This window comes from Taudactylus pleione, unplaced genomic scaffold (assembly GCF_031769625.1).
Source record: "Taudactylus pleione unplaced genomic scaffold, aTauple2 ptg000032l, whole genome shotgun sequence".
Taxonomy (NCBI): domain Eukaryota; kingdom Metazoa; phylum Chordata; class Amphibia; order Anura; family Myobatrachidae; genus Taudactylus; species Taudactylus pleione.
Genome location: NW_028284434.1, coordinates 34,115,170 through 34,142,935, shown reverse-complemented (window position 1 = coordinate 34,142,935; position 27,766 = coordinate 34,115,170). Strand labels below are relative to the sequence as shown.

The window sequence follows — 27,766 nt, the reverse complement described above, 5'->3', positions numbered from 1 at the left end:
GTGGAAACCAGGTATCTCCCTATACTTAGAATGTCTTTAATGCATGTTGCAGCACTCTGATTTTTATCACCGGTGCCACCTTAGATAACTCAAGTTGTCAAATTGCACCACACACTATTATATGAGTGAACGATAGAGCAATGGAAGAAGGGTGGCCTGGTCTGATGAATCATGTTTTCTTTTGCATTATGTGGATGGCACCAGGATGCACTATGGGAAGAAGGCAAGCTGGCAGAGGCAGTGTGCTGCTCCAGGCAATGTTCTGCTGGGAAACATTGGTTCCTGGCATTCATGTGAATGTAAAGGGACCCATACATCTGTGACTGATTGCTGCAGTTCCCCCGTTCTGCTGATGCTTGGGTCGAGGAATTGGGGATATTGAACATGTTAAACCATCTTGAAATGGTCAGTATTGGCAAGTCAGGGATTTACATGTTGATTTTCCCTGATCCGCTAATAAGATCGACAATCATCAGCAGAATGGCGAATTGGGGTCATACGTGTGGCCCCCATTACTTTGACACACACCACATACTTAAACGTTGTTGCAGACCATGTACACCCCGTTATGGCAACGGTATTCTCTGGTGGCAGTGGCCTCTTTCAGCAGGATAATGTGCCCTGCCACACTGCAAACATTGGGCACGATTCTATTCAACGCGATGTAAATAGCGCCGGGAGTGAGCTCCCAGAGCTATTCAATACACCGCGCTGCCAAGTCCGACTAATGACTAAGAAATCCGGCAAAAGTTCCGGCGCGAGGCTGTTTTCTGCCCTTCGTGCCTGGAAAACAGCCTCGCGCCGGGAAGTTAGGTCGGGGAATCCCCGTTATCGCGCCTAAACACCCTGTTTAAGGCGCGAGAACGAGCCTTCCCCGACCTAACATCGCGATGAATTGAATTGCTCCGGGAGCTATCTCCCGGCGCTATTTACATCTCGTTGAATAGAATTGTGCCCATTGTTCAGGAATTTTGAAAAAGTTCATGCTGTTGATTTGGTCTCTAAATTCCCTTGATCTCAATACAATCGAGCATCTGTGGGATGTGCTGGAAAAACAAGTCTGAGCCATGGAGGCTCCACCTCGCAACTTACAGGACTTTAAGGATTTGCTGCTGTCTTAGTGCCAGATACCACAGGACACCTTCAGAGCTCTTGTGGAGTTCATGCCTCAATGGGCCAGAGCTGTGTTCTAAGGTGACAAAAGCCATGGGAGAGATTCATAGTATCATGTAGGACCCCCTTGAGAGCGGCGAAGTGCAGCAACTCGACGTTGCATCGATTCCACAAGTGGACGGAAGACCTCTGGGAGACCCATGCTGTCTGCATAGCTTCCCACAGCTCCCTGATATTTGTAGGTTCAAGCTCTTGGGTGCCTATGGATCTCCACCATGTCCCATAAATGCTCGATTAGGTTCATATCGGATGAATGGGGTGTACACACAAATTGTTGGAGCTCTCCAGAATGCTCCTTGAACCAAGTTTAGACAGATTGGGACCAATGACATGGTGCATTATCCTACTGGAATATGCCATCGTTTGTGGGGGTACATAATGACCATGAAGGGCTGCAAATGTTCATCAAACAATGCAATGTAGCAGTTACTGGTCCATTGCGTGTTCAGTCGGACCCAACCCATGCCACGTGAACACACGTCATACCATTATGGAACCACCACCAAGCCTGCATGGTGCCTTGTTGACACCTGGGGTCCATGCCCTCATGGGGTCTGCTCCACACCTGAACCCTACCATCAGCCTGAAACAACCGGAATCGTGACTCAGTGGACCACTCCACATGATGTCAGTCCTCCAGGGTCCAATTAGCGATGTCATAAGCCCAGGTGACGAGCTGTGTCCAGTGTCGCAGTGTTAACAGGGGCTCTCTGGCGGGTCTCCTGCTCCCATATCCCATGCAAGCTAAATAATGCTGCACATCTGGTACCTCCTGCATTAAATGTGGATGTTGTGTCACTTGTCTGTTACCACGAGATGTCAGATTACAACTGATGTAGGTATGGCCATTTCCAAGATGTCACAGTATGGTGACTGCACCTACCGTTACCTTTACATACTACTATCCCATAACTTTTGGCTCTTCAGTATTTTTTTTGTTGGCAGACATGTTTCTGCACAGGGATCATTTGTCTTCTTGCTCTCGGTCCCTATCATTACATTTTAGAGTCCTGCTTAATATATCAGTATTTTCTGTATATGGATTTAGTCTTTTAAAATGATATATAATTTAATGCATAACATACTTGGGTAATAAATTCGACAAATCGCTTTTAGGGTCATGTTTTGTATATCCGATACATGGTGCTACCCTTTTTGTAAAGCCAGTGTAGAACATGAGCTATGTGAATGATGCTGTCTACATGAGCACTCCTGGTCGGTCATGTTTTCTTTGTATCCATGGCCAGCCAAGCGATTGTTTGGAATATTCAAGATCAGATTGGATTAACCTCTGATGGGGGCTTGTGTGGGAGGTCATTGCTTGGTGTGAAGCCGGAAGAGAGCAATTCATTCATTTCCATGGCTATATCCAATTTGGCCTTTTTAAGTGTGGCCAAATTGGCGCTAGATTAGGTTGTTTTGGAGGTACAGCTGTACAACCGCATTGTTTAACCAGTAGAACTGATGACCTTTTATGTACTGCCAACAGCTGCATTTTTTTCACAGAACTTTCCAGGGTCTGCTGTAGGCGGATGGGTGTGACCAAGGTGACTTGGGGCGTGCTTTCAGAGAGGTCAGGGGTGGATTTGGTGTAGGCTTGATGTGTTCCTATTTTAGGAATTAGTCATGTTTGGTGTTGTACATTTGTGATTGTAGCTTAGTGATTTGTTATCTTGTGATTAAAATCAACTGCTTTAACTGGCTGTCTACTTCATTGCAGACGGGCTGAGTGTGAACACACCTCGCACAACAAGTACGGTTTCTGTTTCCACAAACGATAATAAACTGGCAAAAAAGATTCCGTAAACATATTCCTATTAGGTGGTTTGTGTGACTCATTTTGTATTATATCCAGCCTTGAGGGATTTACAGCCTCTATCAGCTTGCTATATTCAGTGCATTTGCTCAGACTTGCTCTTTGCCTGAGAATGTGTATCACATTGTATTTTATGGAGATATTATTTCTCTCCCCTCAGAATTTTGTAACAAAAAATAGTGTTTATTTCCTATAAGTATTTCAGGCTCTTTGCTGTATGCAGAACCTCCTGATACTATCATAGATCGTTTTTTGTTTGTCATTTTTGTAGCGAGAATAGCACCACTAAGGTTTAAATGCATCTTATTTTCTATGCAATATCTGTAAAGGCCCTTAAACACCACACGATATTGCTAACAATTTGTCCGAATCCAACACATCGGAAAAACAAATCGTCAATATCGTTCAGTGTGTATGCACTACATCGCGTGGGGACGTCAGCTGCATTGCCTGATCTTTGTACATGCAGGAAGATAAGGCGATGCAGCTGATGATCCCATATAGCACTGTGTGGCGGGGGCCAGTATGTCGGGAACCAGATCGCCGTGTGTGTTAGGATCCCCCACATTATGTCGGCCCATCGGCGCTGGGGTCGTGGGTCGCATCGCTGAGTACACAATTGTTTAGTGTGTACCCAGGTTTAGTAATAGGGGTTGAATTGTATCAGTTGTTCTTTACACCTCTTAAGACCGTACTCTGCAGGATCATGCAGCAAACCAGCCTATGAGGCTTGGGGAGAAGCTGACTGCCCAATATTTTGAGTGCCACCATACACTAAATGGTATATTGAGCTGATCTCTATAAACAGCCTAGCTGGTTGAATGATGGTCGGGTGATTTTTTTGATTTTTTTCAGGCTGGGAACCATCATCCATCATTACCACTGAACAATAATTGTTCAAACCAGTCATTTAGATGGCTGCTTTGCACGATCGTGCAAAGCAGCCATGTCTAGCTTTAGATTGCGAGCTCTTTTAGCCTGGTCCATCTTTACTTTCTGTTTCTTGCAATTGTATGTATTTTAGTTGTATCACACTCTTCTCTGTAGAGAAATGCATAATATGTCTGTGCTTTATAAAGGATGTTGATTATTATCATTATCGTTTATATGGCGCCACAAGTGTTCCACAGTGCCTTACCAAGTACATAAATAAGGGACCAGTGACTTACAATACCCGGACAAGGGACAAGAACATCGATAATATACATAGCTACATTAGCGACCATAACACCCAAATAGCAACAGCAAAACCAAGTGTATTAGGTGCCCTAGTGGGGAGTAAGAGCTTACATTCTAAAGAATTCTGTGATAATGTACTCCACAGTCAATTACTATCTACATTGATCTTTTTTACTTTCATTGGACTTTATCCTAAAAGAATGTTTATTATCTTGATCAAGAGATTTCAGTTTTTTGCCTTTTGATAAACAATTGTTTAATGTTTATTGTAATGAATTCAGTAAGTATTATAGAAGGGTTTATACAAAACATTACTGTCATCTGAAAGTGGAAACTTCTTCAAGGGGTCTGTGGATGGTGCAGGAACACATTAGGGCAGAGATAGGCAACTGATTTTCAGGGTCCGCACTGGGTGGCCCTCTATCCTTCAAAAGGGTCGCATAAAACTCCTAATCTCAGTAGTAAGTTAATTATTTTAATACATTAAAGAAGCACTTGTCTTTATTAACGTATTGACTGGCCTTTTATAGAAGTCTTCCAAGCTATAGCATACAAATATGACGAAGCAGGAAGGAGCTGGGGGCTGCAAGAGAAGGCTTGGAGGACCTCATCTGGCCTATCAATGGCTCTGTTCACCTTTCGGGAGGCTGTGTGATGTCACAGCTGTCACCGGGGAGAAGGGCAGGGAGAGATTACAGCCTCCCCGTATAAAGCAGGGATGGGTTAAAAACGGTAACGGTCTGGACCATACGGGGAGGCTGTAATCTCTCCCTCCCTGGTGACCGCTCCAAATACCACCCAATTTCTATGCTGGTGGTTATCCGTTTCCACCGGGCCTGACCAGGGTTTTACCCACGTAAAATTCTGCTCAAGACCATGGTCAATCGACAGCCTTTTCCACTGAGCTGCTGGCCAGTGGAAAAGTGGTAATAGCTGTGGTGTTGTGGAGAGGGGATTACTTAAATTATAGTATCAGGTTTTGTTCTTGTGTGTTTATTTTGTTTGTTTAAATGTGCACTGCATGTTTCAATGGGTTTGAGTTCCTACTGCAAGCACCTTCATTGTATTTCTATTTGTTTTTGTCCCTGTGACATCTGTGTAAGGAAATTAGAAGTGGGCAGGGCATGAACCAGCTATTAGACACTTTATCTACTTCCAGTCCTTATTTCCAGAGGTCATGACCTGCCAGTGTTGGCCTTTCAGAAAATGGAGTGACATGAGTAGGTGGAGGCATGATTTTAGTGTATTTGGGGTGTAGCCTAATTTGTTTTTGTTTTGTTTTCTTATCAGGAAAAAGTTGAGCTTTGATTTAGAGCAGTGATAGGCAACTAGATACACTATGGGGGCTGCATTGGGCGGATCTCCAAGCCTTTAAAATGTCTGTGCATTAGTTTTATTCTCATTGGTTAATGCATTTATGCATGTATTATATATGTGTATGTATTATATATATATATATATATATATATATATATATATATATGTGTATACATAATATATATATATAGAGATACACACATATGTCACACATACATTACACACACACTTACCTTGCAGCAACTGCGGGTTGTAGACCTGATGAGGATGGGACCTTGTAGGCTGGCACCATGTCATTATGCCCCTCTCCCTAGCGACAAAATGCCGCCATTTGTGGGTCAATTGGGAGGGGGCGGAGCCAAATGATGCGATTCTAATGGAATCAAGTCAAATTGGCTCCACCTCCTCCCGATTGACCCGCGAATCGCTGCATTTTTCTGTGAGGGGGTGGGGCTTAAGAAGATGGTGCCTGCTTTCCAGTCTGTCAGGGAGGGTTTCTGGATACTCAGAAACCTCCCTGGCGTGCGCTAGTGCTGTTAGGGCTACCTGAGAATGAGTATGGGAAATACTGATTTAAAGCATTCACAGCACAACCGTAAACTATCAACTGCAGTTGAAACAACAACAAATCCATATTTAAATTACATCTATATATCAACATTTTAATCTTGCATTTTTACTAGGCAATTGAGTACATATTTGCATTCACTACTGATCTTCTTATCTTCTGTTATGTCCCAAGTAAACGTAACAGGAATAGAGCAACTAGGATTCAATTAGATCATGTGTTTACAGCATTACAAAGCATGTCAGGAAATAAAAGTAGTGACCTTGTGAGATGCTGTGACCTGACCAGACACATGATTATGTTAGTGAGAGGAAGGCTGCATGTGACATGGAGAGTGTCATCATTTGAGGATAGGAACAGAGGCAAGCATAAAGTAGAGTGTGTCAGTGTAATTGTAGAAAGAAGATTCCTTTTTTTTCGGAGATATATTTATCTATAACAGTTACTTATGTATCACAAGCATATTCTGTTGTGCTTTACAATTGGGAACAAAATAGTAATAAAACAAGACAGGGTAATACCAGACAGACAAAGCGGTAAGAGGACCCTGATCGCAAGCTTAGAATCTATAAGGAAATAGACATTGATATACAAAGATAAGTGCTACATAATGTCCAGCCAGATTGCAGAGGTTCTTGGTGGGCTGCATTATTCAATCACACAGGAATATTGGCCTATGGTCAAGAGGATATGAAGGTGAAGAAAACCTATATAAAGTTATGTGCCGACTGTATAGAGGCTAGATGTAATTGGCTAGGATAGGATAACTTATGAAGGTGGTTCTGGAATTTGATAAGCTTGTCTGAAAAGATGAGTTCATTGGAACGCTTGAAGGTTTGGAGACTAGAGGAAAGTCTTATGGTGCATACACACTGTCAGATCAGACAACAATAAAGATATCGTTGTCTGATCGTCCTGCATGTGCTGGACGATCGTTATCGAACATCCAGCACAGCACCAACCCCTAAACGACCCACGATCAACGATTGCGGGTCCCTATAGTAACCTGGTCGATATCGACCAGGTTGGACTGCATGCACGGGCGATGGTCGTTATCGACCATCCGTGCCCGTGCATCGTCCGTCATTTTGGGGGTTGGAAGGGGCTAAAAAATGGACTATACAAACTATCTAACGATAAACGATATTGTTATCGTTTATATCGTCCTGCTAAATCTGACCGTATGTATGCACCATTACTATGCATGGAAGGGCTGTCCACAAAGTGATTGCAGCCGGAAAAAAGGCCTGCAACCGCGAATGGGTGCAGGTAATGCGTGTGGATGAGAAACGTAGATCTTGTGCTGATTGGAGAAGTCAGTTGGGTTGTTGTGTCTGGTGTTTGTATTGTGTTGGTGTTTATATTGGCTAATTTGTCCTTTGTGTACAGGGCCGGATTAAGGTCTGTGGGGGTCCCTGGGTAAGAAACATGTGGGGCCCCTATTAAATATAGACGAAATGGGGACCGTATCGCTCGTAAGCGGTACGTTGACAAACAGCGATAAGCTAAGCTTAGCTCTGTTTGTTAAATACTGAAAGGAGGACATAACCCCTTTTTAGCACTCACTAAAGGGGTTATGTCTCTTTCTGAAATGTGACTGCAGTGGGCGCCCATAAAAAAACAAACAAACACACACACAAGAAAAAAAACACAATATACACGGTCCACAGGAAAAAAAAATAACACACATAGGCACCCACATGAAATATTGCTCACCCGTTGCACAATCGTATCCACATTACACCGCCCATACTGCCCTGAATCATATTATACCACATAGTAGTGTCCCTTATTCATGTTATGACACACAGGAGTGCCCCTTTTACACAATGCCCACAGTAGTAGTGCTCCTAATACACATAATACCTCTTATACAATGCTCACAGCAGTAATGCTCATTATGCAGTCCCCCCAGTAGTGGTGCCCCTTATGCAGTGCTCACAGTGGTAGTGCCCCTTATGCAGAGCTCACAGTAGTGGCAGTGCTCACAGTGGTAGTGCCCCTTATGCAGAGCTCACAGTGGTGGTTCCCTTTATGCAGTGCCCCTAGGAGTGGTGCCCCTTATGCAATGCCCCAGTAGTTATGCCTCTGGTTGTAGTGCCCCCTGTAGTAGTGCCGCAGTGCCCCCTGTAGTGAAGCCGCTTACACAAAAAAATAACCCAATACTTAACCTTAAGCCCGCGTCCGGCTGGCCGCTCCTCGGAACTGTGGGAGAGACGTTATGACGTCTCTCCCGTAGTGCACTGCACACTGCGGAAGCCGGAGATCAGTTGTGAGCTCCAGCCTCCGGCTGCCACTGCGGGGAGGGAGCCGGGCGAGAGACCATCATCTGCAGATCTATCTGTCAAGTGTGTACCCACCTTAAGTCCAGAAAATATTCCAGTACTCCAGTGCACTTGACACACTTGGGGGTGCTAATATTCAGGGGTCCTCTGACATGTTTCGCCCCTTCACATAGAGACTTTGAAAAAGCACCCATACGTGGTAATTATACAGAATTTGGGATCAGGCTTTTTATATCTGCTTGATAACTCTGTCTTAAAAGGAACTGTATGCTTCGTTTATATTCCATTCCACACGGATTTCCATTTACCTTTTGGACTCATTTCTTTATGGATCAAACACCAGTCTATTAGAGTCATATATTTATCTATTCCAGAAGGCCCTACAAAAAGTACCTTTATTAGGTCATCATTATTGAGATATCTATATAACCATGGATATTATCAGTTATAGTGTTATATTTGACCACACATCACATTCTTTTAAAAATATCAAATGTGATTAAATTATTAGTTTTTGCATATAAGATACCCTGACTGTTGTTATATATTTCTGACATCTTACAGTCTAGTAGTGTATTTTTAATTAGCACAGTCTTGTTTGGTTATTTGCACTAAATACATTTACAAACAGTCTCTCAAATGCCAAACAATAGTTGACAAATTAACAAATAACAGGATAAGCAAAAAATAAGTGTGGAAAGCACAATTCATATGTCAGAGAACATCTTTGTTCTGCCAGATATAAATGATATCTTATGCTGATCTAATAGTATATTTTGTATGTCAGTGTTTCAGTACTCTTAGAAAAATGTAAAAAAAAAATTGCCTTTGACATCATGGTTACAGTATATCAGTGGTTCTCAAACTCCGTTCTCAGGACATGTTTCCAGGTTACTTAGCAGGTGCACAAGTGTAGTCATTACTCACGAACACATTTTGAAAGATCCATGGTGGAGCTAATTATTTCACTTGTGAATCTGTGAGGAGACCTGGAAAACATGCACCGTTTGGGGTCCTGAGGACCGAGTTTGAGAACCTGTGCAGTATATTAAGAACATAAGGGGGAATTTAATTCATTGTGAGTTTGTTAAGCTCCTGGGATGAGTGGCCAGAGCTATTCAATTGCCTGCATCGCGTCTGGCACATAAGTTGGTAGATGACGTTTATAGCAATTAATGCCTGGGGCTTCACTGCTAGATGCGATGCTGTTACCTTGCACAGTGCATACTGCCCTGAGAATCTAGTTAGCGTGTTTTTCTGCTCGTATCTCAGAAGGGTGATCAAAATGTCAAAACCCCATAGCAGTTATCAGTACGTGAGTATTACGATAATTGTTTTGGTCACAAAATAAGATTTGTTGTTATGAAAATAGAACATGTATCATTTCACATGATGTAAATATGCAGTTCACTCCCAAGTAAAGCTGGGTACACGCGGTACGAACTACACAACCAACAATATCGCTTAACGATTTCCCTTGAACTTTCTGTAGTTCAGGACAAACAATATTGGGTGTACACACTGAAAGATATCTATGATAGATATCTGTTAGTGAAGTCATCCTGCCACAGCCCTGAACAGGCAAATCTTGATGAAATCGTCCAAGATGGCCTGCATGTACGGATGACCATAGATATCATTATTGTCCATGCGGGAACGCGCATCGTTGGTCGTTAGATGGTCGTTCGCTGCATACAAAATAAACGATATGAACGATTTATCGTTGAATGTTATCGTTCATAGATATTGTACTGTGTGTACGCACCTTAAGAGTAGAATACAAGGTGATCAGTAAAATATTTTTTCTGCTGCCTTCCTGTCTGCTAATAGCAGTGAACAAGGAGGTGAGAACACAAAGGGACCAAATCCTGATGAAAAAGGAGATAGGTGCTTGGATCTGCTTTTGCACATGGTCTGAGGAAGTGTCAGTGTAAAAAGCAGGGCCCCAAAACAGCACAAACTAGCTATGTGAGGGCCCTGTTAAACTGATGCAGGTAGTCCCTAATGTCTAATTCACCTCTACAAGACATTTTTTACCAATTAAAGACTGATGGGTATTCACTTATAGATAGACAATAATCTGACTGCAGTTGACTTGTAATTTGCTATTACATTGGATCTGAGTGCTGGGGGTCAAGGAGAAGGTTATCTTGTGACATCATGCCATCACCAATGTCCCTTATATTCATACAGAAGAACAGCATGCACAGTACAGGAATTTGGGTCCATGGCCTGTATCCAGTGATTCTTGGTTGTCTTAAGCTGGGTACACACTGTGCTGATGGATCCACCGAAGGGTATATCCGCTGGCACAGCGGCTCATCGGGTAAGCTATAGAGACTTACCACTTGATGTGTGTTCCCTGACATTGCAACTGGGTGTGCATTTGTATTTGCCCGCTCACTTGAGCTGTTAGTTGTTGGCGGTCCGTGCAGCAAGTGTACAGACAATCGGCTGACTGCCCGTACACACAGCCAAATGCGATGCTATATCTGCAGATACATCGGCCATCTGCTGTGCTGCACAGCCATCGCGAAATGTCTATGAACAATGTCGTTCACAGACTTAATCAGGTGTACACACCCGCCGACGCGCTCTCAATATATTGGCCGTTAGATTGAACAGATTTTCTATGGTTTTTAAACATGTGACAACTAATAAACTAGTTTCAAATCACTAATAGATATACACGTACAGAGGAATACGGTCTCTCACATCGTTTTGCTGAACATTTATAAAACGGGTGAAACCAAGTCTTAAGCATATGTTTTCATCTGCCCTGTATAGGGACCAACTTATATTTGTTGTTTTTAAGTTCTAAGCCTTCCCCACTCCATATAAAAGAACTGTTTGTTCCTTCTTTAGTTCAATAAAACATTGAAAATATGTAACTTTGTGCTCACCAGTAATGAGTTGCCCTGTTTGGAGCATACTGTACCACAAGTGTTGTGTAAATTGCTCTTTTATTAGGGATCATTAATCCCTTTGAAAAACCATATTGTTGCTTGTGAACATGCGAAATGTAATGGCTTCTGATTTGCCAAAAGTACTGATTCGTTTTGGCACCAGATTATAGGCGGTGATTTGTATTTTAAATCGCTGTCAAAATTGCAGAAAAATCATCACTTTTGGCAAACTGAAAGTGATTACATCGGCCCTCAGTGTGAATATGGGGTTATAACTGAAGGCATGGAAATAATGTGTGCATAGTCCCCACATATATATGTAACTATACAGCCTCATAGCTGCTATTTGAAAGTAATGAAACTGTTGTCTTTATTCCAGGTAGTCATGAAGGTAGAATACATTGTTCTGCATTAACCTGAAATCCCATTGTGTCTGTTAAAATGTAAATTATTACATCCCCACTCATTTGTACAGACCAACATTGCTCCTACAACTTAGGACAGTGTACTAATGCGATCATAACCCGATGATAGAAAAATAAAGTGAGTGATGTATTTTAAGAGCTTTTGACATCACCTACCTCACCTGCATGTTTGCAGAGTTGCAGTGCAAAATCATCAGTCCCTCTCTGCTCAGATAGCAAAGCATGGCAACAAGGCTCTCTACTGTTGAGTAGTGAAAGATAAATATAGGTAGGTAAGTATAAGCATGTCATTTCAATTTTGTACATACGCTGAAGTGTCAAGTCATTAGTATGTAAAGGTAATAGTAGATGATGTCACTGTACCGTGATGTATTGGAAATGCCCAGATCTGCATCAGTTCTAATCTCGTGCTGCTCATGGCAAGGCGTGCATCAGTTCTAATCTCGTGCTGCTCATGGCAAGGCGACGTGAATTATCGAAGTTCGAACGAGGCATGATAGTGTTTGCCTGATGGATGGGACATTATATTTCCAAAGTTGTGCAGACATTCAACATTCCTTAATCTACTGTATCACTAGTGTACCGGGAATACTTCATGGAGGGCATTGCCACTCACCGTGGACAGAGCAGTGGCCAGGTGCTTAATGATCGTGACCAGCCGCATCTGGCCAGAATTCTCCTTGATAACAGACTAGCAACACTGGCTCAAATCACATCCACATTCAATGCAGAAGGTACCAGACACATGTCCAGCATGTCAGTGCAACATTCTTTAGCTTCCATGGGATATGGGAGCAAAAGACCCACCAGCTTACCTCTATTAACACTAAAACATCAGAGAAAGCACCTCATTTGGGCTTGTAATGTTGCTAATTGGACCCTAGAGGACTAGCGACATGTGGCGTGGTCCGATGAGTCACAGTTCCAGTTGTTTCGGGCTGATGGTAGGGTTCGGTTGTGGCACAGACCCTATGAGGCCATGGACCCCAGTTGTCAACAAGGCACCGTGCAGGCTGGTGGTGGTTCCATCATGGTGTGGGGTGTGTTCATGTGGCATGGGTTGGGTCCGCCTGAACAAGACATTGACTGACTGGTAACCACTATGTTGCATTGCTTGATGACCGTTTGCAGTTCTTAATGGACTTCATGTACCCCCACAATGATGGAATATTCCAGCAGGATAATGCACAGTATCATTGGTCCCAAGTTGTCCAGAATTGGTTCGAAAAGCATTCTGGAGAGTTCTGACGAATGGCGTGTCCACCACGTCACCCGACATGAATCCAATCGAGCATTTTTGGGACATGGTGGAGAGGTCCATTCGCACCCAGATGGCATGGGTCAACATCTGTCCACTAGTGGAATGCCATGTTGTGTTGCTGCATTTCGCCAGGCTAGAGGAGGTCCTACACGATACTAGGAATCTATCCCATGACCTTTGGCACTTTAGAAAACAGCTCTGACCTGCATGAACTTCACAACCCTTCTGAATATACATACATACACTAATGTCAAATTGTTGCTTTGCTTGCCCTTAAAGACTTCTAAAAATATTGGTAATACAAATTTCCCCAGTATGGAAGAGTAACTTGTGATATTTCCGCTATATAACTGTAAATGTTCTCACTGTTGGCAGAATGTAATATATTTGGAACTCTATGTACTCTTGATTATGAAATATTAAATGTAGTTATCTTAAATTGCACTGTCAGCTACATAAAACCTGATACATGCCCCTACCAATAGCCCCAGTGTATAGAGTAATTTCCCCTAGAGGCTCCTTTCATTCCTATTCCACCCCAGTCAAAAAGCAATGCTTAATGGAATGTTTTCCCCACATAAATTAGCCATACAGAAATGTAAAACTCTATATTTTATCACTCAAGACTCTCATTGTTCCTCTTTTTTTGTAGAGCATCCCATTAAGCTGGTCACAGATATTGCAATCCTGCTAGATGGCACCTATGCACTGTTAAGTTAGACCGCTAACAATGATGGCAGCAAAGGATGAGATTCGGTCATTTGGCGCTCTGTTAGTACAGTCTCCCATTTAACAACCTATCCAAATAATGAGTCTATCAATTCTGATAGGATATGTATCTGCTCATCCGTATAGGAACAGGTTGATCTCTTGTTAGAATATGCATCATCAATATGAAGTGTACCCCAGTTTTCTTGTTAGAACAGGACATAAGTCTTTTGGAGTCATAAGCTCTCACGAGCAGGGCCCTCTACCCTCACATGCTTTTCCTTCACTTGCTTCTACCACCATATCCTCCCCACTGCCTACTATAGCACCCATCCTTTGGGTTCTGCCATCCTGCTGCCTATTTGAGTCTTATGACTGCTGGTGCAGCAATGTTTATAAACAATGTCCATTTTCTGCAATGTTCTGCATTGTATGTCACTTTCGTTCCTGTGTTATCTGTTCATGCTGTTTATGATTTTGTAAGGCGCCGCGGTCTCCTTGTGGCACCATATAAATAAAGAATAATAATAATACTTCCAAGTTGTTTAGTGGCTATAGGAGAAGCACTGCATGGGCAAGCTTAAACAGTAAGCAATAATGGTTACACTATTCAGACCTCCAGGTTCTAACTCAACAGAGTATTTGCATTCCTGTAATAGTATAATATCTTAATTGTGTTTGGCTGGGGATTTTTGTAAAGGAGTGAAACATACAATGAAGCAATTCATTGGTCATTCATAATATATTTTATTTTAAAAGTCCACCAAATGTTTCAAATTGTTCCTGAATGCAGTATAATATAAAGACTGTTGGGTCCCGCATACATGCTTAAGTCTCTGTTTAAAATGTCCAGTGTACTTGGACGTGTTATCTCACTGTAAAGGTGTGTACACACTGGGTGATAAAGTGGACAACTGAACGATATCGTTATCGTTCAGTTGTCCACTTTATCGTCCATTTTTAAGCCCAAAAAGATGAACGATAACGACGACGCGCGTTCCCGCGGGTCGTTCGTCATCATCGTTCATCAGGCTGACATGCAGGCCAACCTGACGATGTCGTCAGGTTGCTGCATGTCAGGGAATGGGGGAGAGAGCCCGGCGCTGAACGATATCGTTAATGATATCGTTCAGCGGCTGTGCTCAATGTCATGAACGACATTGAGCACACCCTGCCTGGGACACACTAGATGATATCGCTCAGGGAGCATATCGTCTAGTGTGTATGCACCTTTAGGTAGAAGGCGGCAGCAGATCTGAACTAGGAAACTAAAGGATTTTTCCACCCAACAGACAAAATCTCCCAATAATTATATTAAAATAGTGTCGCTAAGGTATACACTTCTGAGATCATTATGTTGACACTATGTCCGAGCCATGTTGCTGACACCAGTAAGCCGACCATGTTAAAATGCTACTTTAAAGTATATTAAAGGTGTCGCTAGTATAACTAAACATGGTGCTGTTACGTTAAGGTTTTAAGTTATATTAGCGACACCGTTAAAATGCTTAGCATTGTCCGTATAGTGGTGCCAGCAATGTGGCTCCAACATAAGTAGTGTCAATATTATGATTATTGATCTCACAACTGCATACATTAGAGACTATTTTAATATAATTATTTATTACTTCTTTATAGCGGTAAATCAAAATAGTAATAATTGCTGAATGATGCTTCTCCAGTTGTGTCGTATCAAAGTTATAGGTTTTAATTTCAAGACACTTTTTAAAAAAAATATATATTTTATTTTTTCCTTTTTGAACCATGGTATTCGTTTGAGTGATAATTTATTTGTTAAATCGAGACCGTTCTGGGACCTGGTAAAGTATATTGCCCTGTTATGCTTGATGGGGAAAATATTCACAGTATCGTATTGTTTTTAAAATTTTCTTTCGAAATTCCCCATTGCATGTATGAGCCGGCGTTCTCACACTTGGCAGCTTATGTTAATTACAATTTACTTGCTGGTACATTTTGGTGAGTTCTTTCTCAGCATCTAGCACTGTTCTCTAGCAGCAAATGTTCATTCAGTGTAAATATTTTCAAGACACTGTGTGTTAGGGACAGACCCCTGTGGTTTTTATTTGATATAAGTTACAGAAATAGCACAAGCAGCCAGGTGCCTGGAAAGTACCAATTACTTCTTATCAACTGGTAACATTTGGCTTTTTTTGCGTTTTGTGTTTCACTATTTGCTTCTGCACCATTTCCTTCATGTAGGAGTTTCCTCTTGTAAGACTATTAATATAATTACTTTAATAATACAGGAAATATAAAAATCGCCCACTTAAGCATGGTTTGATTTAATGCTACTTTAGGACACAGGGGCAGATGAGATGTAATCCTTAGAGGTCACGAAACTCCAAACACATTCTTGTTCCACCATGCACCGTATAAAATAGACTTGAGTGACATCAAATAGGTGAGGGTTTATCACACCTATGTCCCGGTCCACATTGAATCTGTGCCTCATCCCCATGTCCCACATTTCAAAATATTCCAGATAAAAGGTCTTGAGTATGTATGCTGCTGGTCCCAAGGTAATAGCGCCACCCCCCCCCCCGGTCAAAGTTTCATGAACACCTAGTAGTAGAAAACCTGATTAACCTTATCATACAGCAGTGGTTCACAAACTTTCTTGAATCACCGTACTCTATAGCACAGGTTCTCAACCTCGGTCCTCAGACCCCACACAGTGCATATTTTCCAGGTCTCCTCACAGAATCACATGTGAAATAATTAGCTCCACCTGTGGATCTTTTTAAAATGTGTCAGTGAGTAATGGTTACACCTGTGCACCTGCTGGGTGACCTGCAAAACATGACCTGTGTGGGGTCCTGAGGACCGAGTTTGAGAACCACTGTTTTATAGTATCTGAGTTTTTTTTTCTCACGCCATCCCTAAGCCAATAGTTTCTATTGAAAAAATCTGAAAAAAATGATGCTTACCTGTCATCCTCCATGTGGTGGTGGACACAGTTGCGCTTCTGTTTGTCCACGTATTTTATGATTGGCAGTCACAAGCACAGATTCACCATATTTGATTTGATTTGGTCCTGGACCACCAACCGGGTGCCACGGCATCCAGTTTGGGAGCCACTGCCCTACAGTGACGTTTGACTCCAACTTTGTTTTACACTGTAAGAAAACAACTACAGGATTTACAATTTTTACCGTTTATTATAGTCTCACCTAATATATTACATTTGATCATTTGTATACATATTCACCTGTCCCCATAAAGGAAAATAACAAGTTCTCCTGTGCTCTGTCCACTTGTGCATAGAAGCATTTACTGTTTGGAAATATAAAGACTCAGAGATGTACGCAATGACGATTTTACTCAGAGCGACAACGCAAAGTCGCACCGCACTGTGCGATTGTCCTGTGTTTCCGTATGCACAGAGAACCCATTCACAAAGTGAGTGACATGTAGTCAGTGTTTGGGGAAGGTAAAGGAGGGGTGGGTGGTCAGTAAAACACAGCTATGTCTTACCGATTAAACTCTGTTACATGGGTCACATACGCAGCACAAGAGCTCTCTCCGTGTAAGTAGAGCCTCTGTATTTGAGACAGGTCAGACCTGCCACAAAGGTTGCGTGGCTGGTCGATATGTTACCGATATTTACGCTGGTGCGCGACGTCTGACGCAGATGAGAAGGCAGCATATTTTCACAGCTGCGTTCCGTGGGAAGTCGCAGCTGCAATCGCATTAGCGTACAACTCTGAATCAGGCCCTCAGTTCTATAGTCGCCCCATATTCCACTCTCTCCTTGGCCCAGGGCAGTTGCCGTCACATGTTACCGCTTCCCTTTCTCAGGAGAAAGGGAAGATGAAGGAGGGCAGTGCCCAGCAGCGAGGATAGAGGAGAATGAAACCAAACTCCTTATTTTCTAGCTTCAGGTTTAGGTACATAAAATGAATCCAAGTAGTACATTTACAACTTCTCCATGATTGACCCTGAAAATTAAAATGGCACTGATAGCAAAAGCAAAAATCTGTGCGATTTTAAACTTTGGGGGTCAAACCTGTTGAGAAGTGTTGACTTGCAAAAGCAGCAGCTTAGTAAATTTACCTCCAAGTCATCAGATTTGCTGGCAGTTTATTTATTTATTACCAGTTATTTGTATAGCGCACACATATTCCGCAGCGCTTTACAGAAAATATCTGGCCATTCACATCAGTCCCTGTCCCAATGGAGCTTACACTCTATATTCCCTGAAAAAAAATGTTCTCTCTGCGCTCCAAAATCTATGAGCTTCAGCTTAAATAAATCTCTGTGACCTACACATGTCACGCAATATAACCTGGAAACAAATGTGAAAAATAAGCTCTCCTCCTCTGAGGTATAAAGATAAGTCAGTAAATAGCAGATGTATATAAGTAAGTCAGTAATAATTCCAGTGGGCCCTGATTTCTTAGAATCTTCACCCCACTCTATATTCCCTACCACATGCTCACATACACACAGAGTTAATTTTTGTTGGGGGCCAATTAACCTACCAGTATATTTTTGAAGTGTGGGAGGAAACCCACACAAGCACAGGAAGAATATACAAACTCCACACACTTAGGGCCATAGTGGGAATTGAACCCACGATCTCAGTGCTGTGAGGCAGGAATGCTAACCATTACACCATCTGTGCTTAGAAGTACATTCGGTAACATTTATGAAAACTGGTATAATAGTGGCTTTAACCCATAATAATTAATTTTTCTAGTACAGTTTATTAAAACAAAAGGGCAATTCCATGAAAATATGGACACAAAGCCAAAAACATAAAACTCAAAACAGCTATTTTGCTAGTATAGGAAAATAATTTTGATTTGTGATCTAGTACTTCATATTAGGGATCTTCATTGAATGAAAACAATATTATGGGCAGGATTTCATTCCTTTGTATATACAGAAATCAAAATATGTGTTTGATTAAATTATCACATATCATGTCAATATCAGGGTTAATATAATGGAAATAAGGACATTTTACAGCCATAAATCATTCTTTCCATGATGTGGTTAGGTTACAACGTATAACAGTAAAGGTGATTCCGTTACTGAAAAAAGTAAAAATGTTGGATTATTTATTCAGATTTTGGGCGGAATTCAATTGATTCCTGCACCCGACAGAGCTATTCAATTCTTGCTCCTGTCGGGCACGATCAGCTGCCAGCGCTACATTTCAGCTCGCAGCCCCAGGGGGGTGAGAGCTGAAATGTGCGAAAAGTGACATGTTTGGGCGCCCAAACATCACTTTTCGCGATCGCGCCCAGCACTTTGGTCGGGTTTAGCTGCTTTACGCGGCTAAACCTGACCACTTTGGGTGTGATCAGCATGAAAATCTGGAACAATTGCATAGCGGCCCGCGAACTCCTGTCACTTTAGACGGGAGATGCGGGCCGTGAAAACAATTGAATTCCTCCCTTTGAGTTATTAATTCTAAATTCAGTTTTATATTAAAGTTTCTAAATACAGATTCATTTTTAAAAGGAGCTGATCCTAAGAATTTTTTCCAGGCTGTTATTTGAGGTAATAGAATCACCATATAAGAGGAGGACAAATGTTGGGGGGATGAAACTAAAGTGTTAAAGTTGTTGCAAAACCCCAATATAAATAACAGGGGACAATATTATTTTAGTCCTCCTGTTCCAGAGGCTCAGTAAAGGCTATGGGGTCAATCCTATTATATGTAAGTTAAAACGCCGGCAGCGGACTGGCACCTCACACCCTTCGCGACCCGCTCCGAGCCCGAACTCGCTGAATTTTGCTCAAAACCCTATGGAGCTGCGAGTCCGGGCTGCCGTAAAGTGCGACCATTGCCGCAATGACTCGCACTGGCGTGATCATCGCAGCTAATATGATTGACCCCTATATGTCAGAAATGTACTACTATTAGTCTTGATTTTGTTTTGAATATACCTGTTTGTATTGATATTTTTGAATTGCACTTCTGTGTATCTGAATCTGTTTGTTAATGTCCACTTTTATTCACAAATATTGAGCCAAGTTGATACGTTTCAAACTGTGTACTTTTGTCCTTAGAGTTTGTAAAACATAGTAGGAAATATAAATAGTAGCAGTTGCATTAGTAGGTAGCATACATATTGTAGTCAGTACACTTTACCCTGCTCATTACCCACTTGGTGATTCTGTTACTTTATTACACATTATATGCCCAGGTTACGCAAATTGTTCTATTGTTTCCACATTTATGTGGATGTATCCCCCCCGGGTGTCCCCATCCTGCAATAAAATTGTGAAATTCTAGAGTTAATTCTGGAAGTTGAATATTGATTTTGTGTACACACACACATAGTAACATGTCTCATGAATAGTGATTCTGTTACTGACTATGAAAGTAGGCTGACTTATCAAGGATAACTAACACAAGCTAGCATTTAAGCTATTTTGCTAGTATCCTATATGGGGTTTATTATGGGCTGTTGGGTTGTGATGACTTGCTCACATTAGTAGTTGCAGTAGTATAATGAATAGAGTTTATCACTGTAAAAAGGCGATTATGTTACCGATGGAATTGCCCCAAAGCGGAATTGTTTATATGGCTTAGAGAGTCACCTGTGCAACAGTTTCATAATGGTCCTCAAATATGTCCAGTAGAAAAGTTTGTCATATTGTATGGAGAGCCCAACTGACCCCCTCTCCCTTTTTTTTCCTATTCCAATTCAGTCCAACGTGGTCATGTGCTCCTGCCCATCCCCCTCACTAGTAATAAACTCCGACACTGGGTCTCCACCTGCTCTAGTGAACTGCGGCAACCGAGCAAGCTCAACCGGTGAGGCGAAGCCAGCAGACTATAGAGCTATTCCTGACCCCCAGCAGCACACAGGGCAACAGCAAACGCAACCGTCTCGAAAGAAACGTCCCCAAGACTTCAAGCTCGGCAAAATCCTTGGTGAAGGCTCCTTCTCAACAGTGAGTTCTGCAATTCATGGATACATTGTGAAAAATCTCTGTTTAAAGAGATTTAACTTACCCAAAACTTTAAATGCAAGTTGGTCCATCTTCCTCTTTCAACATTCATGTGTGTGTATGTGTATATATATATATATATATATATATATAAAATGTGTGTGTTAGGTTCCTTGAGGCTCTGCTAGCAGCGGGCGTTCTTATTTGCGTCTTCTTGCTTTTTTGCTAAAATTGCGTCTTAATCACCATGTGATACGACTAGGACGCACCAGCTGATTGTGCTAATTAATCTGCATGCGAGTTCCTGAATCTGTATACTGAGTGCTGCAATGTAGCGGCCATGGCTTTTTTCATCAAGTTCCGTTGTGCTTCATATACAGACTCTGGCACACAGATATACAAGTGTCGCATATCACATTATCCAGCACAGTCTGCTTATGCTTCCTAGTCGCATTGCATTGCAGCTTGGCAAAAAAGACTACTATCGCTAGCAGATTTGCACAGGACCTGGCAGCTTATTCATGGTAAGCAAGTCGTGTTGTGTGGCGTATTGAGGCTTGATGTATGAGGACACTATAAGTTTCCATGTTATAAAGAAAGCGGGATTTTTTTTTTTTTTGTGATTAGGTATCCTAACCCTCCCCCTCACTGTACCCTAACCCTCCCTCCCCGGTGCCTGAAACGAACCCCCCCCCTCCCCCCTTAGTGCCTAAACCTAACCTCTCCGCACCCTAACCCTCCCCCTAGTGCCTAACGCTAACCATTCCCCTAACACGCTACTTACCTTCGGGACTCCGGCGGTTGGGATGCTGGCGCCGGGATTCTGACAGGTGTTGGGATGCCGGCAATCTGAGCGCTGGAATCCCCGTGGTCGGGGTTATGACTGCATCCCGACAATACATATAGTCCAAAGAGTCCACACATACTGTATTGTACTACACAGTGGAGTCTTTAGGCTATACCAGCAGTTCCCAAGCTGTTTTTTTTTATTCGCGGCGCGATAGAATATTTGCTTTTTTTCGCAGCACCCCTATATTAAAAGTATCTTATTGAGAAATTCAGAAAAAAATACCATATTAAGAAATTTGCGCTTCTGCCTGTCCACATATTTTCTGAATGGCAGCCCCAATCACTGTTTTTGCGCATCATATTGACCATAAATAATTTGATTTGGTCCTGGACCACCAACCCGTGGCATCCCTGCACCCAGTTTGGGACCACTGAACTACACTGTAACGTACTTGGGAATATTCTTTTTATACTTCTGTGTACAATGTGTGGCACTGTACAGAAAGTAAAGGTGCAGTAGTATTGATGAAATGTATGCGTGGTAGTTATCCTTTTACCTTTTATTATTCTGTTACCTCACATGCACAGAATTCATATATTAAGACAAAACAAAAATTGCGCTGTGCATTATAAAAGCTGATTTGCTTGTGGCCCGCCAATCTCTAGTGGGGTAAATCCATGTAATGTTTCCTTGTCCAGTTTTACATATTCATAAAAGTATTATTACATATAGGAGTCAATCCTGTTAGGTGCAAGGGGGGGTGAAGTTACCATTGCTACTGTTTACAAACAACGGCAATGGCACCACAACTCGCTCCCCAAGCGGCTTGATCTTGCCCCGGACTAGTAGATTTTTGTACACGTCCCAATGGGGTTGAGAGCAAAGTCAGCGACTCCTGAAGAACCGTAAGTGCAGCTTATAGCCACACTTACACCGTGAGCCGACTCACATCTAGATCGAATGCATACTAAGTGTGCTAGGTCAAATTGTCTTTTAAAGTGCCCAAAGTAGCTTGCATTCTATGTAGTTGTTTGGATCATCCGATTTTATTTCTTGGCTGTAACTTATTATAATTACTATTATTATAATCAGACTTCGAAAGTTGTGCAAGTATTGCCCAAATTAAGCAGCCAAAAATTTAAAAAATATTTAGAAAGTAAAATGCCCAAAATATGCAAAAACTATTTGCCAAGAAATTGAAGTTACATTTTTTACTTCCGCTATTATTTTTCCTTTTTTCATATATTTATCATTATTTAAGGATAGTACTTCACTAATTGATTCAAATATGTCTTAAAATGTGTTTGGCCATATCTCAGTGTTGTCTGTAGATACAGAAGAGGAGTAGACAAGCTGATCCAACACAGTTTATTTAACATGGAGTTCCACACAGAGAAGCAATCATATGGTGGGTACACACGGGACGATTAAAATGCTCGATATTAACGATATCGATCATATCATATATATGCATTTTTTGGTCCCTGCCAATCCACCAACGACCTGCGATGTGCAGGCACGCATGGACGATAACGATATCGTCCATCGGCCGTGCATGCAGGCCAACCTGGTCGATATCGACCAGGTTACTATAGGGATTCGCGATCGTTGATCGCAGGTCATTGGCCGTCGTTGGTGGTGTGCTGGATGATCGATATCTATCATCCAGCACACCCGGGAGATCGTTCAGTGATATCGTTATTGCTGACGGTCGTCCCGTGTGTATGCATCAATAGAGTTGCAAAACTTCTATCAGTACTTAGCTTTTCTTTTTGTCTACAGTGCCATCTACAGTCATACACCGGTAATACACCACACTTAGCTACTTTCTTACTGGCGGGTACGTCAAAATTGATCAACGAAAGGCGAAAATGGTTGATTTTTTTTTCATTAAGTACATTTTTTAAATATTTACAAAAATAAGAAAAAGTATTCAAAATATGTCATAAATATCGGCTTTTATATAGTTTGAAGCTTATTTCTGAAACGTAACCTTACTAAAAAAAAAAAAAAAATAAAAACCATTACATAAACTTCAGATGTTTGATTTTTATTATTATAATATTGTGTATTTGTATGTATTGAAAGCACTTTGTTATTGTTATGCAGGTTGTTTTGGCCAAAGAATTATCAACCGGAAGAGAATATGCCAGTGAGTACATTCACATTTCATGCCTTCTCTTTATTTGCAGAGCAATAATATCAGTGATCTCTTATCTGCTACACATTCAGGGAAAACCTAATTGACCAAATAAATGAACTTTTACCACCAATTTAGATATGAAGAAAAAAATTCCTTGAATTTGGTGCAGGATCATAGGATCCACCTCTAGTTGCTTTTTTGCTGCCAGCTGTCATGTCTCTACAAAATTCTGCTCCCATGTACAGGATACATAGCTCTCTGAAGAAAATACATTGAAATATAAGTTTTGCTTTACCCAGTTTTATACAAGAATAACTAGATTTTTATAATGTGTGTCTTTCAATATAAATTTGCCTACGTTTCTAATTTTAATAAAAAGTTAAAACAAGGGAGGTACAGTCATGGTTCTGAAGAAAGAAATATTAATGTGACAGATAAGCAATTTGGCAAAATACATTTGTTCTAAATGTGTGGCATTATGATTAGTAATGTGTTCTGTAACACATGGACATGCCTTTTTTAATAATTTTTTTTCTGTTTTTCCTTTTAAAGTTAAAATTCTACAGAAGCGTCACATTGTAAAAGAGAATAAGGTACCTTATGTGACCCGGGAAAAAGATGTGATGTCACGATTGGACCACCCATTCTTCGTCAAGCTATATTTCACATTTCAAGATGTTGAAAAACTATGTATCCTTAAAAGAAAATTCGTCAAGCAGTTCTACCTTTTTTTGCCAGTGAGGAGAGGGATAATGTGGATGTGACTGGAATCTCAGTGTAACACTGCAGGCTATAATTACACGATTACCATAGACAATATATATTTTCTCAAATTACTTTGAGTTCTGGGCTATTTCTGACTTTTTCGTCTCGTCATCATTTCAGGCATGGAATGCTCACGGACTAGCTGAAACCCCTCTTGTTTAACTAGGGGAGTTCAAATGCCGCTGGAACCATATGTTAAACACGTTTGGCATGTTGTTATTTTTGTTAATTTGCAGTTGTAATTCTGTTGAGGTCATTGTAGGTCACTCCATTGACTTCAGCACACATAATTTGTTTTAGGTGCATTGAATACAGCAGACATTGTAAAAAGCTCCTGCACACATGGAACATCGCCAGCGGGTATGGGATCATTGGAACCAATTGAGTTCCTTTTGTACCCTATTTTTGTGTGTGTGTAGTGTCAGGTTTAAGAACTTTAGTGCATAGTTGAATGTGATACAAGTGGGTATGAGGCCTTGATGTTATTGACCTATCATGTGCAGAATATGATTTAAAAAAATGTGCCAATGGGTGGTCTCAGAAAGCATCAGGTGGACTACACATATTTGTATGTTTTATTAGTACACTATGGGTTACTGCAAGCTGTCTGAGGAGTGCTCTGTGCTGCCTCTGTTTACTGCACTTATGCCGGGCACTAGGACCCGGAGTAGACTGCCGGAGGCTCGACCTTCGAATTGCACATGTGCTGCTCCCCGCCATATTTTTATCTTGCGTCCTGCGACATATTGGATGTGCCCCTGTAGAGACCCTAGTGAAACCCCAGACTCCACTATATCACCACAGCTACCTTTAGTATATATATCCCGCTGCCACCACTGCACCAAAGCTGCCAGGGCCGTAACTAGGGTAGTGTGACCAGTGCCATGGCACAGGGCACCGCAGGGCAGGGGGCGCTGTTTGGGCCTGTCAATTTTCCTGTTTATTATCATTCTCCCTTGTAGCTTCCTCTTCTTTTATCCCCAGCAGCTTCTGGCCTCCCCTATCTCTTCCCTGGCCCTTCCCCATGAGGCCATGGCCCTTTTTCAGGTGCACTATCTTATGTCCCCATTTCAAATGGCTCTCTCTGGCACAGGGCACCAAATAGTCTAGTTACGGCTCTGAAAGCTGCATACAGTGAGTGCAAACTGTCACATCACAATTCCCATCAACCCTAATGCTTGTGGCTACAACTGGCTAATCCTGATATCCTGTACTGTATTTCTACCTGGTTAATAAACCAACCCCCTGATTAGGTTAATCAGAACTAACCGCCATTGCATACCGCTGCCACCTACCAATGTAGTGTCTGCCAATACACGCTCCTACACACACATTCACATGGCCTAGACTAGAATATGATCCTATGTTGTCATGAAAAAAAGCTACCTCTTTAAAGCTGAGATTTTTCCGTGTCCTACCAGCATGTTACTTCTATTCAAACTGACCCCAAACAACAGATCTGTAATATCACGGGAGGGCAGGCTGCAGTGCTACTTGTACATGAAGGAAAATGTTATACCTTTTGTTTCTTAACCATGGATGCAGATTTTGGCCTCAGTTATGCTAAGAATGGCGAACTACTGAAGTACATCAGGAAGATTGGTTCATTTGATGAAACATGCACCAGGTTTTATTCTGCTGAAATTGTGTGTGCTTTAGAATATCTACATGAGAAGGGAATTATTCACAGGTGAGAAGATTGTGTTAATAGTGGGCACACACACAAATGAATTGGCCAGATCTCAAGTACCTCCACTAACTTTTAATAAAAGCAAAAGATAATTTTGTGATGAACTGTGTTACATTGTATTTGTATATTGGCTGCATTTTCTGCATCATCTGTTTTGCTAGACTTCCCAGGCACTGGTTGGCAGAGCATACTGGTATCTGTTGTTCAGCCGGAGATCCACAGGTTGCCTAGCAATGATCTTGAGTAGAAAGTGCTCCAATGGCAGGTGAAAGATTTGTCTGTTTTATATTCTATGTAAATATTGTATCAAACTTGCTATTTGTTCTGTTTCAGAGACCTGAAACCTGAAAACATTTTACTTAGTGAGGACATGCATATTCAAATTACAGATTTTGGAACGGCTAAGATTTTATCGTCAGACAGCCGGCAAGGTGGGTGAAGTAACTTTTTTCATTTGTGCTGCCGCCAAAGTGCAGCTACGGTTTTACCAGAATGTGAAGGATTTGCCTAGTCTGGTTCTGCTGCTGTTTTGCTAACAGCCCAAACACCTCTGTTAAGTCTTCATGCTATGGAGTACCATCCTTACCACTCATGCTCATGGTATTTTGTCTCCTCCTCCCCTTGATTAACTCTGACATTGTGTCCTCACCCATACGATGGGTACAGGATCATTGTGAGCTGTGGTACCTTCTCCCTGCAGCTCACCACTTCCTGCTGGTTCTAGTTACAGCAAGTTGCCCTGCCCTTTCCCCTGTACTTGTCACTACCTGTCGGTCGTTTTACTGCAGTGTTTGTATTTATGCTGTGTACTCATGCAATGTATTATTGTTGGGCATTTTATTTATGCAGTTTACTGTGATTCTTTTTATGTCTACCTTTTTGTACTTTGACACATATATCTCATGGTGCCTAATATGTAAAAGATAATAACAAAGGTACACTAAAATTCACTTTCTTTACTTATGCTCTGGTACAGAGAGGGCATGTGCCATTCCTCTATACAGGCACTTTTAGGTTTGTGTCCATCTCCTCTAATCCTGTTCTGTCATTTAAAGCCAGAACTGGCCACGCATCTGGCCTGATTAAGAGATGGACGTGGTTCACACAGCAGCTGTGTCTTTGAATGTAGCTGCTGTGCGAAAATATGGAATAGCAGCAGGAGGCATCTGTAATAAAAAGACATCCACTGCAGGCTTTTGTGATCCGCTTCTACGTCCGAAAGCTCAGCATCTGATGATCTGCATGAACATCAGTCACCTGAGTAACCCTCAGTTTATTCCGGATGGCTGGTGTTTTCACTCTGCCGGGGCCAGTGAAGCTACGTGGGACAACGTAGACCCTGGCCTCCACACGTCTACAAAATGGGGCTGGAACGCCCCATTCCTTTATCGGCCATCTGGGGGATGCCATTACCTGTGGGTTGGAGGCATGCACTAACTAGTTCAAACAGACTACCATCCCCTATATAAACCCTCTCCATAACCCGGATCCTCAGTCTTGTTTTTAGTGCCTTGTAAAAGGCACTAGCTAGGTCCTAGCTTTTTAGTTAGGGTTTTATTTATTTTCGGTTTTACTATAGGGTACTTTAGTCCCTGATTGAGAAGGGCTAGCACTATCAGAGTGGGAGCAACTACTTAAGAGGTTTTGTGTGAACCAGCTTTCCCACTCTAAAAAGACGGCCTCTGGAGAGTCGCTATACTTTTTTTTTTTTTTTTTTTAAATCTCTGGCAAATACTATGGTCCAGGCTCGTAAGCCAGTCATGTCAAAAATATATAATCTCATCTGGAAGAGGTATATTTATTGGTGTGA

General features: G+C 41.8%; 1 protein-coding gene across 3 annotated transcripts in view; it reads left to right on the top strand.

Moving 5' to 3' along the window:
• The window catches only part of PDPK1 (3-phosphoinositide dependent protein kinase 1), a 67,580-nt gene that overhangs the window by 9,366 nt on the left and 30,448 nt on the right, over nt 1–27,766 (top strand). For all 3 annotated transcript variants that reach the window (XM_088452014.1, XM_088452016.1, XM_088452015.1), the window contains exons 2-6: nt 20,326–20,571; nt 23,468–23,510; nt 24,054–24,191; nt 25,812–25,956; nt 26,290–26,387. In XM_088452014.1, the coding sequence (XP_088308140.1) occupies nt 20,326–20,571; nt 23,468–23,510; nt 24,054–24,191; nt 25,812–25,956; nt 26,290–26,387 (670 nt within the window). The remainder of the gene's footprint in view (nt 1–20,325; nt 20,572–23,467; nt 23,511–24,053; nt 24,192–25,811; nt 25,957–26,289; nt 26,388–27,766) is intronic.